Raw genomic sequence first — 15,741 nt, 5'->3', positions numbered from 1 at the left:
GGATTATGGCAGAGGACAAACTCACTAACACGGATCTGAAACGGTGTCCAAAACCACCCAGACCCGATGATGGGCGCTTTTTTAACAACTACAAAAACTTCTCTTCTTTCCAATCTCCGACAGAATCATTCACCAAGATAAAATACAGGGATCCCAGTGAACTTCTATTTGGTTGTTTGGGGTTTTTTAAAGAGTTAAACACAGGATAAATTCCTTACTCTGTGCTCTGTAAAGGCCTGTCAGCAAACACCAGTATTTATCCCTGTGTCTACAAATTTCCTTGAACTCTTTCAATTTTCATTCTGACTTCACATGCTACAGACCACACTAATTTGTTTTTTCTTAAAAGACATTGGATTGTTGCTGATCCCAAGCAGCTACATCCAAAGACTGGCTCAATGGGAAAGAAAACCAGTCCCACTAACCAGATGACCTGCCAGGCGAGGGAGCCCCTTCATGAGATCCTGTGGCATGCAACATTCATGAGTTTTATGAATCTGGAAAAAAGCTTTCTGCTCAGGTCTACACAGTGGACAAAAGTGCTCTAATGGCAAAGAGATCTCCTTGAATGTATTTAAGCCACAAACCTGGAACAGCCAGACTGCAGCCAACAGCTCAGGAAGAAGTTGAAAGATATTTTCGCAGTAATTTACTCCAACTTTTAGCTGAAGCATGAGCTGATAAAATACACACTGCTGTTACATTTCATAAGTCTTTCCCTTCTCCATGGCCACCAAGAGGATCAGAGAAAGGTTTAGCCTTGCCTCACTCAAGTTTTACAAGAGCAAGAGGCTGAGTGACTGCTGGAACACTCAGGAGGCAGCTGGAGAAACAGCAAGCTCTGAGAGCCAACTGCAGCTCAGGAAAGCAGGAGCACAACAGGTGGGTCCTGGCTTTCAAACCCAGGACAGCAAGCAGCTGCTGCCAGTTCCCATCCAGTGCTGCTGCTTGAAACAGCCAACCCAGTGCTGCATTAATTGAATGAAATGAGGGTGCCATCTGGGCTTGGCACACAAGCTGCCATGGTAACTATGAAATAATTAGCTAAATGCATTTTGAAGCTACTGAGGCGAATCACTATTTCCTGTGTCATGGAGATGATCTTATCAGCTTCCAGGAAGGCTGCTATGCAGATCACTTTGCATCAGTGTTAATTCAGTATTTCTTTTATTCCACGGAAATCCTCTAAAAGCTTGAAGGAGGAAAGTTTCTATATTTGACAGCAAAACACTGAACATTAAGCAGCAAGAAAAGGAGAATCTAGAATTGTCACTCTAATTCTCAGTGCAAAAAAGGCCCAAATAATTAGATATGTGATGCTAACAAACTCCATATAATATCTTAGAAATTACCTCCCTGCTATTAATATTTTCTTATTTTAAGATCCCTAATCAGAAAAGAACTCAATTCTTCATCTGGGAAGCCTAAACTCCATTTTATAGTCACGGAAAGCTTGCAAGTCCCAAACTTAAGGAAAAGAATACACTGCAGGTTATTTATCATAATGGAGAGAGAGTAATTTTAAGTGACCTCTCACTCTACAAGCATTTTAAAAAATGTGCCGAAGATTTAGTTCTGATCTTACACCTGTAATGAAAACACTCCAGCTAAGAGTCACACCGATGGAAACAATTTTCCATACTTTCATCCAATTATGTTAAATAACCCTCAAAACACACCTTTACTGTTTTTCCCAGGAAGAAAACTACTTAAACACTATCACTTGGATACTAAGATAACCAAGGAATTTATAAAATGAAGGGAAAATTATTGTTGTTTCACACGTTTAAAGAGAAGCAAAGCTACACACACTTTGCACAAAATGATCCAAAATTATGATCAGAATGACCACCAACTGCTTACAGCTCTCCATCCCATGCCAAAACCATTTGTATTATAAGAACTGACTGTGATTTGCCCTCCTAACCATAGCCACATTGAAGATTTTATGCTGCCACTACCACTTCCCTGTCAATTCAAAAGAGATGACTACACCAACCTTGTAAAAGTCAGTCAGACCTGCTGATAAATCCAGTGACTGGGGATGGGCTCATTTCCCAGCCTGAAATGTTGCTTCCACAACTTTCCCCAGCCCCAACTGGCCTGGCCAAGCCTGAAGGGACTGCTGAGTGTGAAGGTCTCTTCCAGCACAGCTCCAGCCTGGTATCCAGCACAGAACCCTCCACCCTGAGCAGCACTCACCGTCTTGTCCCCCCGGTTTGGTGTTGGCCCAGGATTTGGCAACAGGAGCTGCTTCTGGAGGAGCAGGAACAGCAGGTTTTGGCTGTGTCTGCGGCACGTCTGGCTGTCTGCAATTAGAGGAAAAGCACTTGTGAATACAAGAGGGTGAGCACAGAATAAGACTGTCAGGATGGCTACTGCAAACCAGGGAATAAAATAAGGGAGCTGTGCAGATGAAGAACCAATAAATACTTTTCCTCAGAAAATGTGTTTTCTTACATAAAGAGTTGCTATAGTAACAGTTAAAATTTTGAATATATTAGCTAATTATTTCAAGATTCTATTTCCCAAAGTGGAGAGGAATGAAAATGGCTGGGCAGAAAATGCAGCCAGGCATGAACTGAATTACAGCTTTTAAAGAAGTGTATTGGACAATCAAAAAAACCCAATCCATCTACAACCACCGAAGGGAGAAATTTGGATTAATGTTCTCTTGCCTCAAGAGTTAACAGAGGAAAGCACTTCAAGACCACCGTGAACTGAGAGAAAGAAGGCAAATGCATGTCACGAATTACCAAATAAGCTGATAAGGAAAACTAAAGACATCATGAAGAACTGTATAGGTACCATGAACTGGAGCCATGAACTTTAAGTCCTAAGAAATGGCCTCAGTCTCATAATCTTAACAATGAAGGGGCACGAGTACTCTTTTTGTCCACTGTAAAAACCCTAGATACAAGCCCCTTCTAGTCTGCAGATTCAGTCATACTGTTCAATTTCTTTCAATAAAGGCTATTTCTGAATCAGCACATTCAGGTAACTTAAGACTCAAAGCATTAGTGTCTAAAACCAGCTATGCCTAACCCTCCAGCTCCTTAATAGAAACTTGATAAAACAGGAACTGTGGGACAAATCCTGTTGTCTAGAATCACTATATTAAGACCAGTGAAGAGAGAAGCAGTGTGGTATCATGTCACTTAACTGACAAGAAACAACTCAAAATGCTTCAAGTAGATCCTAAAGTGATCCTAAATTTCTGAGGACTATCACTAAGAAATGAGTTCCATTTGTGTTCTGCAGTGATCAACCCAAAGCACTACACAGGACTCAGAACTGACAGGGAACCAAGTAGCATTTAAAAGATCAGTGCTGGGCAGAAACACATAAGCTTCTCACAGGGATAACTAAATGCAATTTTCATGTTCCAAGAGAGTATTACAATCCAGAAAAAAACCAACCCAGTTCTCTTTTTTTTTTGTTTTGTTTTGTTCACTTGCATTTTCTTACAGCTGCACATTTTCTAAGCAGGCTTTGAGGAATTTATGACTTACACAGCTGTACTTTGTGACACAAGGGAAACAAGGAACAGGACTGTTAAAGAAACTGCTCCTTGCATTTCTCCTGTTTCAAATACAAGTCCATTTAGAATTTTAGTTATCCAAGCACTGCCCTGCAAATATGGATGAGGGAAAGAATTCAGCTGAATTAATCAAATCAATACATAACAGCCTGCACTACCCAGGAAAGAGACTGAGGCAATACCCACAGAATGAGTGACAACTCAAGAAAGCAGTAAAATAATTAATTTTCATAATTACAGGGAACACATTCATGTGAACTCCAATGCAATGATACAAGAGAAAAGGCATTAAACTAAAGCAAACTGTTATCAAGATGTAACCTTTATCTGCAACACTTTTGATAGGAACAATAAAACACCTCACATGTAAATCGCAGCATTTTCAAGCACATTCAAATAGCACAAACACAGCAGTAGTCAAACAAATCATCTTAACATCTGAGCAAACACATCAGATGGTCCAAATTCAGGAGAAATTAATTTCCTGATGGCCTGGGCATACACATCTGTTCCTGGGAACAGATCTCTCCTCCACTAGTTTTACTTGTATGTGGACTCTCAGCCTTTATCAGAGTAATACATACAAGAATAAAAACAACTTCCAGTTACAGACAAATAAGTAGCTGTCCCTTATCTGCAAACAGAACATCAGTTACTGGTATCTTCTAACACATGCCATGGGAAAGTCTGTTTTAGTCAAACAAGCTTCCAGCTCAACACAGATTTAACAGGGCAAAGTGTAAGCGACCTTGAAGTACAGGGAAATGCTGTAAAAGTATCAAACAAAACCCAGGGCAGAAAACTCGGAAGCTATAGTTCCAAAAGTTTAAAATAAAAGGCTAAATACAACACTATATTCCTGAAGTCTAACAGCTTTTTAGAGAGATTTCAAAAATTGGTATTTAAATGCAGGAACATACACAAGGAAAACTAAAGGGAAAGAAAGACGGGAAGGAAACCTTTAAACCTCATCTTTTGCTTTCACAAGCACTAGGAATATACAACCACTGTCCCTAAATTCCAGTGTTTTTCAGAACAACCTGTATGAAAAGAACTAACACTTCAACCTTGCTTCTACTTATGCAGTGAGAATCACATCCCATTTTAAGCTTACATGGCAAGAAAGGACTGCTTTAAAATACTTTCCAATTAGAACTGGAAAAGTTTCAGTTTCTATTTAGTTTCTTCCCGTGCAGGGCCAGGAGTTGCACTTGATGACCTTGATGGGTCTCTTCCAACTCAGCATATTCTATGGTTCTAGGATCCTATTTTCTTTAGCTGTACAAATGTGAAACAAGTCTACCACATGAGCATAGGAAATTTGTATCATACAAAGTATACAAACATTGCATCAACAGTGCCACAAATTTTTGGTTATATCACATATTGGAGGAGTCTGAACAACAGTGCAAAGCTTAAGATAAAAATATTAGAAGTCTGTAGAATTCATGGCATTCTAGCCAAAAAAATTGAAGTGCAAATATTAAGGGGTATGCAGAGATTTAAACAAACATATATAAACCAAGAAATTTTGAATTTTCTCTGCCATACATCAACACAAACATAACTAAGCAGATTTTTGCATACTCTCATGAACTTGGCAAGCTATTCTCTAATTTTCCTGCTGTGTTCCTTGGGGTTTCAAGAGAATTTTACTTAAGGTGATGATACTGATCTTACAAAAATGCGGTGCAGTATTTCCCGTCAACAGACATCAAAACTTACATATCCAAGGAAATATTTTTCCTCTCATATATATAAGCAGACCATTTTCAACTGAAATGTGAGGGTTTTTTTGTGCAAGTTTTTTTTTTTTTAACTATCCCTCTATTAGCAAAACTCTTCCTCACAAAAATTAACAGTGGTGCTATTTCCTCTCTGGCAGCTACATTGAGGACACTCCAGCATAGCCAATTTCTTCCCAGGTTCTGCCAATCCCAAGTTTTGGGCAAAGCTGAGAGAAAAGGCCCAGCAAACGAAGCCAGAGCTCAGTGCTCACTTACTTCTCTTCCTCATGCTGTTCTTGTTTTGAAGCCCATCCTGTGCCGTCTTTAGGCACAATGTTCACATTGGGGTCGTTGCCTTTGTTCTCTGCTTTGAGGCTGGGCAGATTAGCTGGGGGAGGCATCCTCCTGGAAATAGCAACTTTTCCAAGACTCTGCAATCCATGGCGTGCGGCAACTGCGTGCCAGAACAGAAAGTGCAAGTTAACTGCTCTGTTTAGGCAGAGCTATGTAAAAATGATTGGTAAGAAAGACAGAAAAATTTAAAAGTGTTAGTAATAGAAAATTTAAAATGCTTCAGAATTTAATATTTAAAAAAGGGAATTGAAAACCCTTGGTTTGGGAAAACTTAAGTACTTTTTGAGTGGTGAGTCATTATGGTAAGCCTATTCCAGAGATTAAAAAAGGATATATGGCCCCACCTTTATACATAACATTCAGGGACTGAAAGCTAAAGAAGCCATTTACAATATGATGTTAATGTCAAGCATTATTCTTTTGCTCTTTTGGAGCTTAATGCATATTGATGAGTCCAGGAATACCCCTATGGGTCCAGCCCACTTCTTTTTTGCTGCAAATTTCAGCTGGCAGATGCTGCTCTTGCAAAAACATTCCTACAAATTGTGTTTACTCCAGACCACAAGTACAAAGCTAATGCACCCCACAGGACATTTAACCTACTAAGTAACCAGCTCAGGGAACAAGCACAAGTTACTTCCCTGGGTAAGCTGTATCATAACAAACAGCTCAGTTTCTACCTTTAAACACAATATTGTGGCAAACTTTAAGAAGCTTGGGCACACTTTTTCTCTTTCACACACAATTTAGGCAAACCTTCAGAACATTGTTTCCCCTTGGTTCTCCATTCAATGACTCATGAAAAAGCAGGCTCACAGTCACCTCATTTGAAATATTAGTCTCAGTTTTATCCAGTGTCTGTCCAAAAATCAAACTCCCTGAGCTGGAAGTGAGCATTGCCTTTTCCTTAATTAAACATTACCAGCATGGTAAATGTTAATGCAGTACAACGCACAGCTGGGGAATGGTATGTCTTTATTTACCCACATTCTACTTCCTCCTAGACTGCAAATGCTGTCTCTGAACTGACATTTCTATTTACAGCTAAGCAGAAACTCTAATGAATGCTGCCTTCCACAATCCTTCCACTTCACTGCTGCACCAAGCAGTTATGAAAAACCATGCTGTGGTTAAGAGCTCATATACTCTACACTCCTAATTAGCACTGCAGTAATGACGAAACTGAAAAAATGCAACTCTAAAGAGAGCTTACTCACCTGTGGTTTTCTGAGTTTCCAGTGACTTTCCCTTGTAAGTATTAAACAGACTGAGTGTTGCATACTTCGTTTTTCCATCCTTTGCTTTTGTACTCTGGCCTGACTTTTCCGACATTTCGCTGGAAACTCATCGAGTCTGGTACCTCCTGTTCACTCCTCAAAATCTGCTTGCAAAGAAAAACAACAGAAAAGTAAAGCAATTTGAACAGAAGCCAACACTTAAGTCAAGAGTTCACAGGGCAGAAGTGGACAGCATATTTAACACCATTAGCACTGTTTCATTTAAGCATTCTGTAGGATGCCAAGGAACGCATTAACTCCAGAAACCTTATCCTTATGTAACACCAGGATTTTTCAAGTATTTCTATCTCTTCAATATGAATGTCACAAAATCAGGAGGGTGAGCATTTAATTAATATCAAACATTGCTAAAGTGGTAAACACCATCCATGATTTCAGTAGAAAATGAATAATAAAATCCAATCCCAAACCCTACAAACACACAGAATTTCCACCAGCAGCTCCTTCCCCACTGGGGAAGCTCAATGACCTAACCCACTCCTGAAGCCAAGTACTGAGACACAATTAACAGTTACTGCAGTACAGTATTTCTGGAATTTGCTTCTTTTTTCCCAATTAAACCATCATGAACACAGCAGCCAGAGACACTAAATACAAGTGTAACACTAAATTCTAGAGTAAGAATTTTTTGTTTGTGAAAACCAGACCACAGTATGTTCAGACGGGGGAGAGTGAGAATTCCTTAAACCAAGAGTTACACTATTCTTCCTGCAGCAGTAAATTACAGGGTTGTTGGAGCAGGTCATTCCTCCCCTCCCCAGAATAACAGGCCTTGAGAAAAAGAACCCAGTAATTAACTGTGATACTTCTCTAGCAGTTCTTGGAAGGAACTTGCAAAGTTGCTGCGCATCACCAGGCAGGAACACAAGTGAGCATTCACTCAAACAGAACATTATTATACAAGTTGATTTCTCTTACCAGTCAAAAATCCTGCTACTGTCTTTACAACAACATTTTTTTATCTATTTCTATATCAATTCCAGAGGAGTTATATATGCTCAAAGACTTTCATTCTAAAAGCAGGCAGCAAGTAGCAAGACATTCTGCTCAAACCTTTCAGTGAGCAAACTCCCATGTCAAACTCAGAGCTGCAGATCTTCAAAGAGAATGTGATTCACATGGCAAGGTGCTCATGGATTAAGAAGAGTCTGCAAGGACAAGCAGTCTAAAGAACAAAGCATTTACTTGGTCACAACAGACATTTAGTAATGTCAAAAGACTATGGAAATTCCATTTATACAGGTATGGTAACATTCCCATCCTTTTCTGCCTTCTCCCTCAATTTACAAGCCATGATTGAAAAGCAGTTAAGATGGCAAATAACCTTGGGATGGTTCAGCTTCAGCATACCTTGGGCCAGAAGCTATTCCATTACAATCCATGCAGACTGCTGCAAAGGGAACCACCTCCAGCCTTGTATGGGGCGACATACATGGTCAAGAAATTTATTCCCCCCTTTAAAAAAGACAGCAACTCCCAAATTCTTCTTCCAGATTAGTCAGCATTTGGATATCTCAACAGCAAGTGTTGCACCAACAGTTATTCTATGTGTCATCAAAAAATACAAAATGCTCGACGGGAGCAGGGTGAACCCAGCCCACTGAGCAAAACAGACCCAGGCTGAAAATTACAACTCTGGAAGAGTTGTTTGCACTTGAAAGAGCGTGTGAGCATGGTGATTGTGGTGATCCTTTAACTTCTGATACAGTTAAAGGATCACCTGAAAGCTGGCTTGCCACCCTGTGCTCCTAGCAGTTACTGCCCAGTACCTTCTCTGATGCTCCAGGATGATTGCGGTGAACTCATCATCATAAATACCAGGCTGGGAACAGAGAGGAACAGAAGAGTCTGCCAGATTCTTTCACAGATATTTTATTGAACACCTTATGGCAAACTGAGTCTCCTTACAGAAGAAAAGGCCAATGTAGAGCCTCATGTATGATCCAGACTCAGCCTGATAAACCAGTCTGCCTGGATTCAGGTCTCCAGACAGGTTGAAAGCAGGAGTCTGGCCATGAATAACACTGATGGGCAAAGCTTGACATGTCCAATTGCAAATAAGTATTGGGGCAGCCTGGAGAGTGAATGGTTGCTTGCAATCTGCTCAGCTGATATCTCCAAAGATAAGCTTGCCTAAATTCAAGTATCAGACTGGGTGGGTTTTTTCCTGTACAGATATATGAGTAGTGAGCTTTGGCTTCCAGTGAAACCTCGCAGCCTCAGTGTAGTTTTTTTGGATAGATGAGGGATAGCCTAGCAGCCAAGTGGCTGGAGTCTAGATCATGTATTTATATGATAGAGTCCACCACAATCATCCTGGAGCATCAGAGAAGGCACTGGGCAGATAATTGCCAGGAGCACAGGGTGGCAAACCAGCTCTCAGGTGAGCCTATAACTGTATCAAGTCATACACTACAATCACTACGCTCATACCTTCAAGTGCAAACAACTCATCCAGAGTTTTAATTTCTGGCCCAAGACTCATCCCAGCCAAGGAGTTTGTCAACAAGAAGTAGCTTCACAATGGTGAATAATCTGGAAACTGGCAAACAAAACAAACAAAAGATGACTTGAGCAATTTTTTACACCCAAAATTCTCAACACCAGCAAAGCCCCAAGACAGGCAAACACAGCAGAAAGTGGTTTGAGGATGGTTTAAGATAATCTTTTGTCATATTTTCCAAAGCCTGCACCTCTGGTAGAGATGAAATACACAAAACCTTAATCATAACACTCTTCTTTACAGAGCAATACAGATTTCATACTTCAGCAGACCTTCACTGTAACAACCGCTCTTCCTAGAACGTTTGACAGCTTCAAGAACAGAGGACAGTGAACATGTCCTCCAAATACACCTTTTTATGTTTAACTTACAAAAATTAGTCTGCTCATTACAGCTGAGCTCTATGCCATTTATACTACTAGAATTCATACTGTTTGACAAGTGTTTCCCAACTTATACTAAATAGAAAAAAAACCTGAATGTTTTACAATTATTAAAACTGCGCATTTCTCAGTAACCTGACTTGCACAAAACAAATAACTTTAATTAGGCAGGTCAATATATTCAGCAATATATAATATATATATTTAAGTACATTTAGACCTGATACTGGTTGCCAAAGAAGATATTCTTGCAAAATTAGACTTTAGACCAGGTATTCAAGCCAGGGATGACAAATCCTCCCTCTGAAGAACCCATGTGGCCTTCTACAAACATCCTGCTGAGTCACACATTAAACAAGCACTCAGTGCCATCTGACAACAGCTATGAAGAGACAGCTGCGTGATTTTGAGTCATGTGAAACTATCCAGCTCCAAGACCTCTGAATTTTCATCCAAACCTCAGTTGTGTATGCTACATTCCTACACCTGAGCACTGGAATCCCTCCCTCTGTACAGAACCACCTGAGGTGTTTCGACACAGGACACATTTAACTTGTGCACACAAGACACTGGCCAGCGCTTCCCTCTCCAGGTGATTCCCAGTTTGCCCAACATTTCCATCTTTTGTTATTACAGTCAAATTCTTCCAAGTGAAGTGCTGCTGTGCACTGGGTTTAGGCTGTGTGCTGGAACACAAGGCAGCTGTGTGCACCCCTGAAAACACACACAAGATGTCAGAAGCAGTTTCCAAGCTAAGCACCATGACAGCCAACAGAAAAACAGGAACAGCATAAGCCATAATGGCACTTGGCAGGCTTCACTGCACTATTAAGAAATTTAAGCATGTCAGCTGTTCATTCTGAGTAATTACAGTTATATTATGCACAGCTATGGAGAGTACAATGCTCCCAAAATTCTGGAGCAAACATTTACCTTTCAGCTGCTCTGCAATGTTATTAACTGAACTTCACTGTTGCTTGAAGATTTTATGGTAAAAATTATGACTGAAATTTCTGTACCAGACTATTTTTTCAGACTCCAACTGGTTGACTTATTTAGACCCTGCAAGGAACTCAGAAGCTGGTGTACAGAAAATAGCACTCAAAGTAGCTGCCACAAATTCTAAATATCCTGGTCTCTATTAAGGAACATTTACTTGTACCCTCTTAGACATTTAGAGCTGGTACAAGAACAAACTGAATGCATTGATTCCAGACTGCAAAAACATGTTTTTAATAGTAAAACTCCAGCAAACAAACCCCCCACACACATCACAGGCCTCTTCTACTAAATTCCTACCTCTCCTGATCACTTCAGAACTGACCTCTATGACTTGCTTAGATTTTAATGATACAATTTCTTACGCCTGTAAACTTTGCATAGTTCCATTAGGGCCAAGTGCAGCCTTGAAAAGGTGTCACCTCTGCTTCAGAAAAACATTTTACTTAAACATGGTAAAAATATTATGTATTTCAAGGTAATTTTTGAGGACTGAGTGGTAAGAAGTATAAAACATTTAACAACTCCTAAATTCTTGTCAGACCAGATGACAAACTCTCTCAAACCATATTTTACACACTGCATGTTTAAACCCCAACCTAGACAAAAAAGGTCTGATTTTTAGTGTAACATATCCAGAGACTTCTTCAGCAGTATTACAGTTAGCTTTAATACAGTCCTTTCCTCTTACACACAGCGCCGCCCCCCCCCCCCTTTAGCCTATAAGCACTCCATTGAAACAGGTAACCTGCACAGGAGTTTCCCAGGATTCTGAAGACTTAAAACATCAAAACTACTGGAATAACTCTCAGAATTCCTATTCAATGCAGCAGATATCTAGTCCCTGTCACCTCTAGTCCACAGGCTGTGTTTTGGCCAAATTTGGAGAAGGATGCACTGGAACGACTTAAGGCAAAGAGCACCATTCAAGACTCAAACCAGCTAAAGATTTGAACTCTCAATGCCTCAAATGCCCATCTGCGAAGTGGGAAATATCACAAAAAATACTACATGAAAGTTTGTTCGTAACTGGGACACATTAGCACCTCTCTCAAAACAGAAACCAATCCAGAAGAAATTTTCATACACTATTTTAAGCACACTAAAAGTAGTTAAAGGGTAAAAACCATCATACACAAATCTGTTATTTGTATCCAGCCATAACTTCACTTTTCTAAGAATAGCTTTGTTTCTGGGACACTGAACAACACGGTTCTGGTAATTTCTGGAACCAAATACAACTACTAAAAAAAAAAAAAAAAAAGAAACTAAACTTTTTAACCACATATTCCATTGGTTAAGAGGCAGATGCTCCAAAATCAGTGTTAGTAATTAAAAAAAAAAAATCACTGTACACAAAAATGTGGTATTAAAAAATTCAGACAGTTTTCATTTCAACTGTAAGTCTGGCATATTTAGATTCTAAAACTGGAGAAACTGCCTACTACTGCAAAACCTAAGCATAATCTCCAGTTAGATACTGATTTTTGAAAAACAACTGTGTGATCTTCAGAAAAGAGACCAATTTAAATCAATTACAGAACTAGAATGTCAATTTAAAACAGAAAGAAAGAAACATAGAATACTGGAGTCAAAGTGCTTGGAGCCAAAAAAAAAAACCTTTTTGGTGCTTTTTGTAACCCATTCTCAAGGAATCCTATTATTTCAAAAAGACACTCCAAAATACTGTGCAATTACTGAATACATGGGGTTTGGATATGGTTTAGTATAGAGAGGCTTTCACACAAATAAAAAAAATGGAATTACAATTAAACATCCTGACTTCACTTCTCTGCCACAGATGTTTATAAACAATACACATCAACAACCTCTTCTTGACAGCCTTATACTTTCAACTCTTAGACCAACATTTTTAGCCCAATTTTTATTTACAAAAACATAACAACAAAACAGAACTTTTGGCCCTTTATCCCACTATTAAGAATTCTTAAGAACTTCAGCACCACCAGTTTAATGTGACACCAAAACAAGCTTGGAGAACCTCTGGTAGCAAAGAAGTCTCTGTCAAATCTAAGTATCTAACACAGCCTCTCAAACCAGGATCTCCCTTCCCTCCAAGGGCCACTTGCAGCAAGGTTCATTATCAAGCATTATTACTGCTGCTAAGCAGGCTGAAAACTGCAGAAAACTCTGGGGACTCCAAGCTTGTTTTTCATGTACCTCCGTCACAGCTCTATGACCTACAAGAAGAGAAGCTCTTCAAATCTTTAAAGAGTTCTTGGGTAGATCTCAGTACAATTCATTCTTGAACAAGACCTAAATGAATTTCATTTCCTTAGAAAGTCTCACTAATACACTTTTCCATCTTTTGAGTTCACTGACTTCCAGCACAGCTTGAAAGAAGGTACAAAGCACTGACTGCACGGACTCTATAAAATCCATGGAGATTGGCAGCCAAGTAGGACAAGAAAACTCTTTAACCACCATCTCTTCTGTACCCATCACCTCAGTGGGAGAACTGTAGGATGGGCACAATCTACAGGAGTTAATAGCCACCAAATGGAAAAAAAATCAAAATTAGTTTGGCTCTTCAGAACCAAGACACTCCACCTGAGACAAAGCTGTAGCAAGGCAGGCTTTGCTAGTTCAATCATTCTTCAAATAACTCCTCTTTAAATTCTAAGAAAATCTTTCCAAAACAGAACCAAAACTGAGTGTGTCAGGTGGAAAACACACCCTGACACAAGACAAACATTTTAGGGCCTTATCCCCACAGATGCATCTATAAAAATGGAGTTTGTGGATGCCAGAAATGAGCATCCACAAATATGTCTACATCAATTCTAACAGACATCCAACAACAGTTTAAACAGAGCTCCTAAGCTAAGCAATGAAAAACAACCCAGATTAGCCACCCACAAAAAAAAAGTCTACTCAGAAACTAACTCCACCACAAAGCATATGTTACTTTGAACCAGCAATCTATGGAGCAAGCAAATCTGCTGCCTCAGAAAGCCTGCAAGGCAGCTTGTTGAGCTGATTTTTGGGAGAAATACAAATCACCTAAACCCTGGCTTTCCAACAGGAAAACCAGCAACAAACCACAACAGCTCAGGGAATTTTTGTTAGGAGCATTTTACAACTAACATGGCACAAACCAAACTTTTAGGACACATATGGCAGAAAAAAAATTAACTGTCGGTTCTATTTTTTTTTCTTGAGAACAAAAGAAAAAATAATTTAAAACACCACAGATCTAAGTACAGCAAACCTCAATTTTGTCTCTATCCATAGATTTTAATATATATTTAACTGTATGTGCGTGAATATTTCACAGAAATCAGATTCCTGCGGAACAGCCCTGCCAAAACCAGCTTGATCAGTAGGATCAATTAGAATCAGCATGACTTACATGTGTCCACATAACAAGGGATTAAAAAGCCACAGACAGGTTAAACTCACACTGGCAATAAAACTGTCAAAAATGCACTGAGTATTTTCATGTATCACACAGCTGCTTTCTTTCAGCTAAGATAATTTCTGGTATTTCTCCTGCTTATGAAATCTTCTCCTTTTTAGGTGACCTCAGGTAACTGAGAGATTCTGGTCCCATCCCCTCCCAAGGCAGAATGATGCCAGTGCAGCTACTTAAGAACTCCTGGGGGAAAATAAAGCAGTTTTCATTTCACTTAATCCATTTTTTTTTTGCATGTTTATATTCAGAGCATCAAATAAAGCTGTTTAGTAACCTGACAAATGCTACCTAAATATTACCTAGAACAATGCAGTTATCCAGGAATTCAATGCTTTCGATGTTGGTCTCTTTCTTCCAATGTTTTACACAAAATGGCCCAATTTTGGTCTCCAGCTTTCTACTGGATAAGGGAAGCTGTTCATCAGGATACCACTTATCTTTACTTCTGCCTTATACAGGGAGCTAAGGAGATAATTCTGAGATGCACTCAAGCATCAATATACCTATTCTTAAAACAAAATGCTGAAATTAGGAAGTTCCTTCCTAAAAATTTTATTCAGTTCTCAACTGAATATGCATATGCAGAAGATATAACACCTATCTGCTTTAGCTTTATAATTAAATACCGTTATTTGTATCTTAATGATAACTTTACAATGAAAATAAAGATTGATTTTTAAAAATATCGATTTTCAAAGTGGAGTATCAAACAAGGTCAAATTAACAAACTCCCTTCAGTGAATTTTGTATCTGGTATTCTTTGAATTTCCAGAGGTTAGATAATGAAAAATGGTACAGGTATCACCTGAGAGTTTTACCAAAAGCTCTTCTACTATTCTGAACTGAAAACCCAACATCTGCCACCTCAAGCAGCAGCACTTTAAAGCAAGTAAGACTCCTACAGAAATCCTACTCTAGAAATCAAGTACCTTGAAGCAGTGAAATACAGGATGTCCAGACTCAGCCTTAAGGCCCAATTCCTTAGCCAAAAAAACCCCTGATGAGTAGATTAAAAGATCTAGATAGAAGTGATTTTAATTTGGTTTCTGAGCTAAGGAAATTAATTTTCGTAATTTTTTTTCAAACTTCTTTGCAACATGAGGAATAGTTCTTCAGGCTAACAGACTGATGGACTTTGCATACAATCAAATACTAAAGAGAAGGGACTTAAAGGTTGAAGTTGTGAACCTGATTGCGCAGACACCACAAAATCTTGAGGATCAGAAACCTTGGATGTGCCAAAAGCACCCTGGGTTCAGCATTCCCTTCTACTGGAATGGTCCAGACTGATCCTAGCAGAGGCACACCAGCCTCAACACTCCAGCTTATCTTATCCTGTCTGGACAGTCACAGTTTTGTAAGGCTGCATTTGTCCCAGAGAGCCTCCCACTGCTGATGGAGGTGATGTGAAATCATGTTTAATGAAACAGTTCTCCACATGTCTGCTTGCAGACTAAGAGTAAGGATGACCACACTTGTCCAGTTCTTTTCAGAGCAATT

The 15,741-nt window shown here is 39.3% G+C and overlaps 1 protein-coding gene across 12 annotated transcripts in view; it reads right to left on the bottom strand.

The window, feature by feature from the left end:
* The window catches only part of PRRC2C (proline rich coiled-coil 2C), a 69,404-nt gene that overhangs the window by 46,321 nt on the left and 7,342 nt on the right, over window positions 1-15,741 (bottom strand). For all 12 annotated transcript variants that reach the window (XM_083867638.1, XM_083867642.1, XM_083867634.1 and 9 more), the window contains exons 2-4: window positions 6,840-7,003; window positions 5,545-5,722; window positions 2,203-2,309 (exon numbers count right to left, since the gene is read on the bottom strand). In XM_083867638.1, the coding sequence (XP_083723764.1) occupies window positions 2,203-2,309; window positions 5,545-5,722; window positions 6,840-6,954 (400 nt within the window). In that variant the 5' untranslated portion in view covers window positions 6,955-7,003. The remainder of the gene's footprint in view (window positions 1-2,202; window positions 2,310-5,544; window positions 5,723-6,839; window positions 7,004-15,741) is intronic.

This window comes from Zosterops lateralis (assembly GCF_965231275.1).
Source record: "Zosterops lateralis genome assembly, chromosome: 9".
Lineage (NCBI taxonomy): Eukaryota > Metazoa > Chordata > Aves > Passeriformes > Zosteropidae > Zosterops > Zosterops lateralis.
This window is presented reverse-complemented; position numbering and strand designations above follow the sequence as displayed.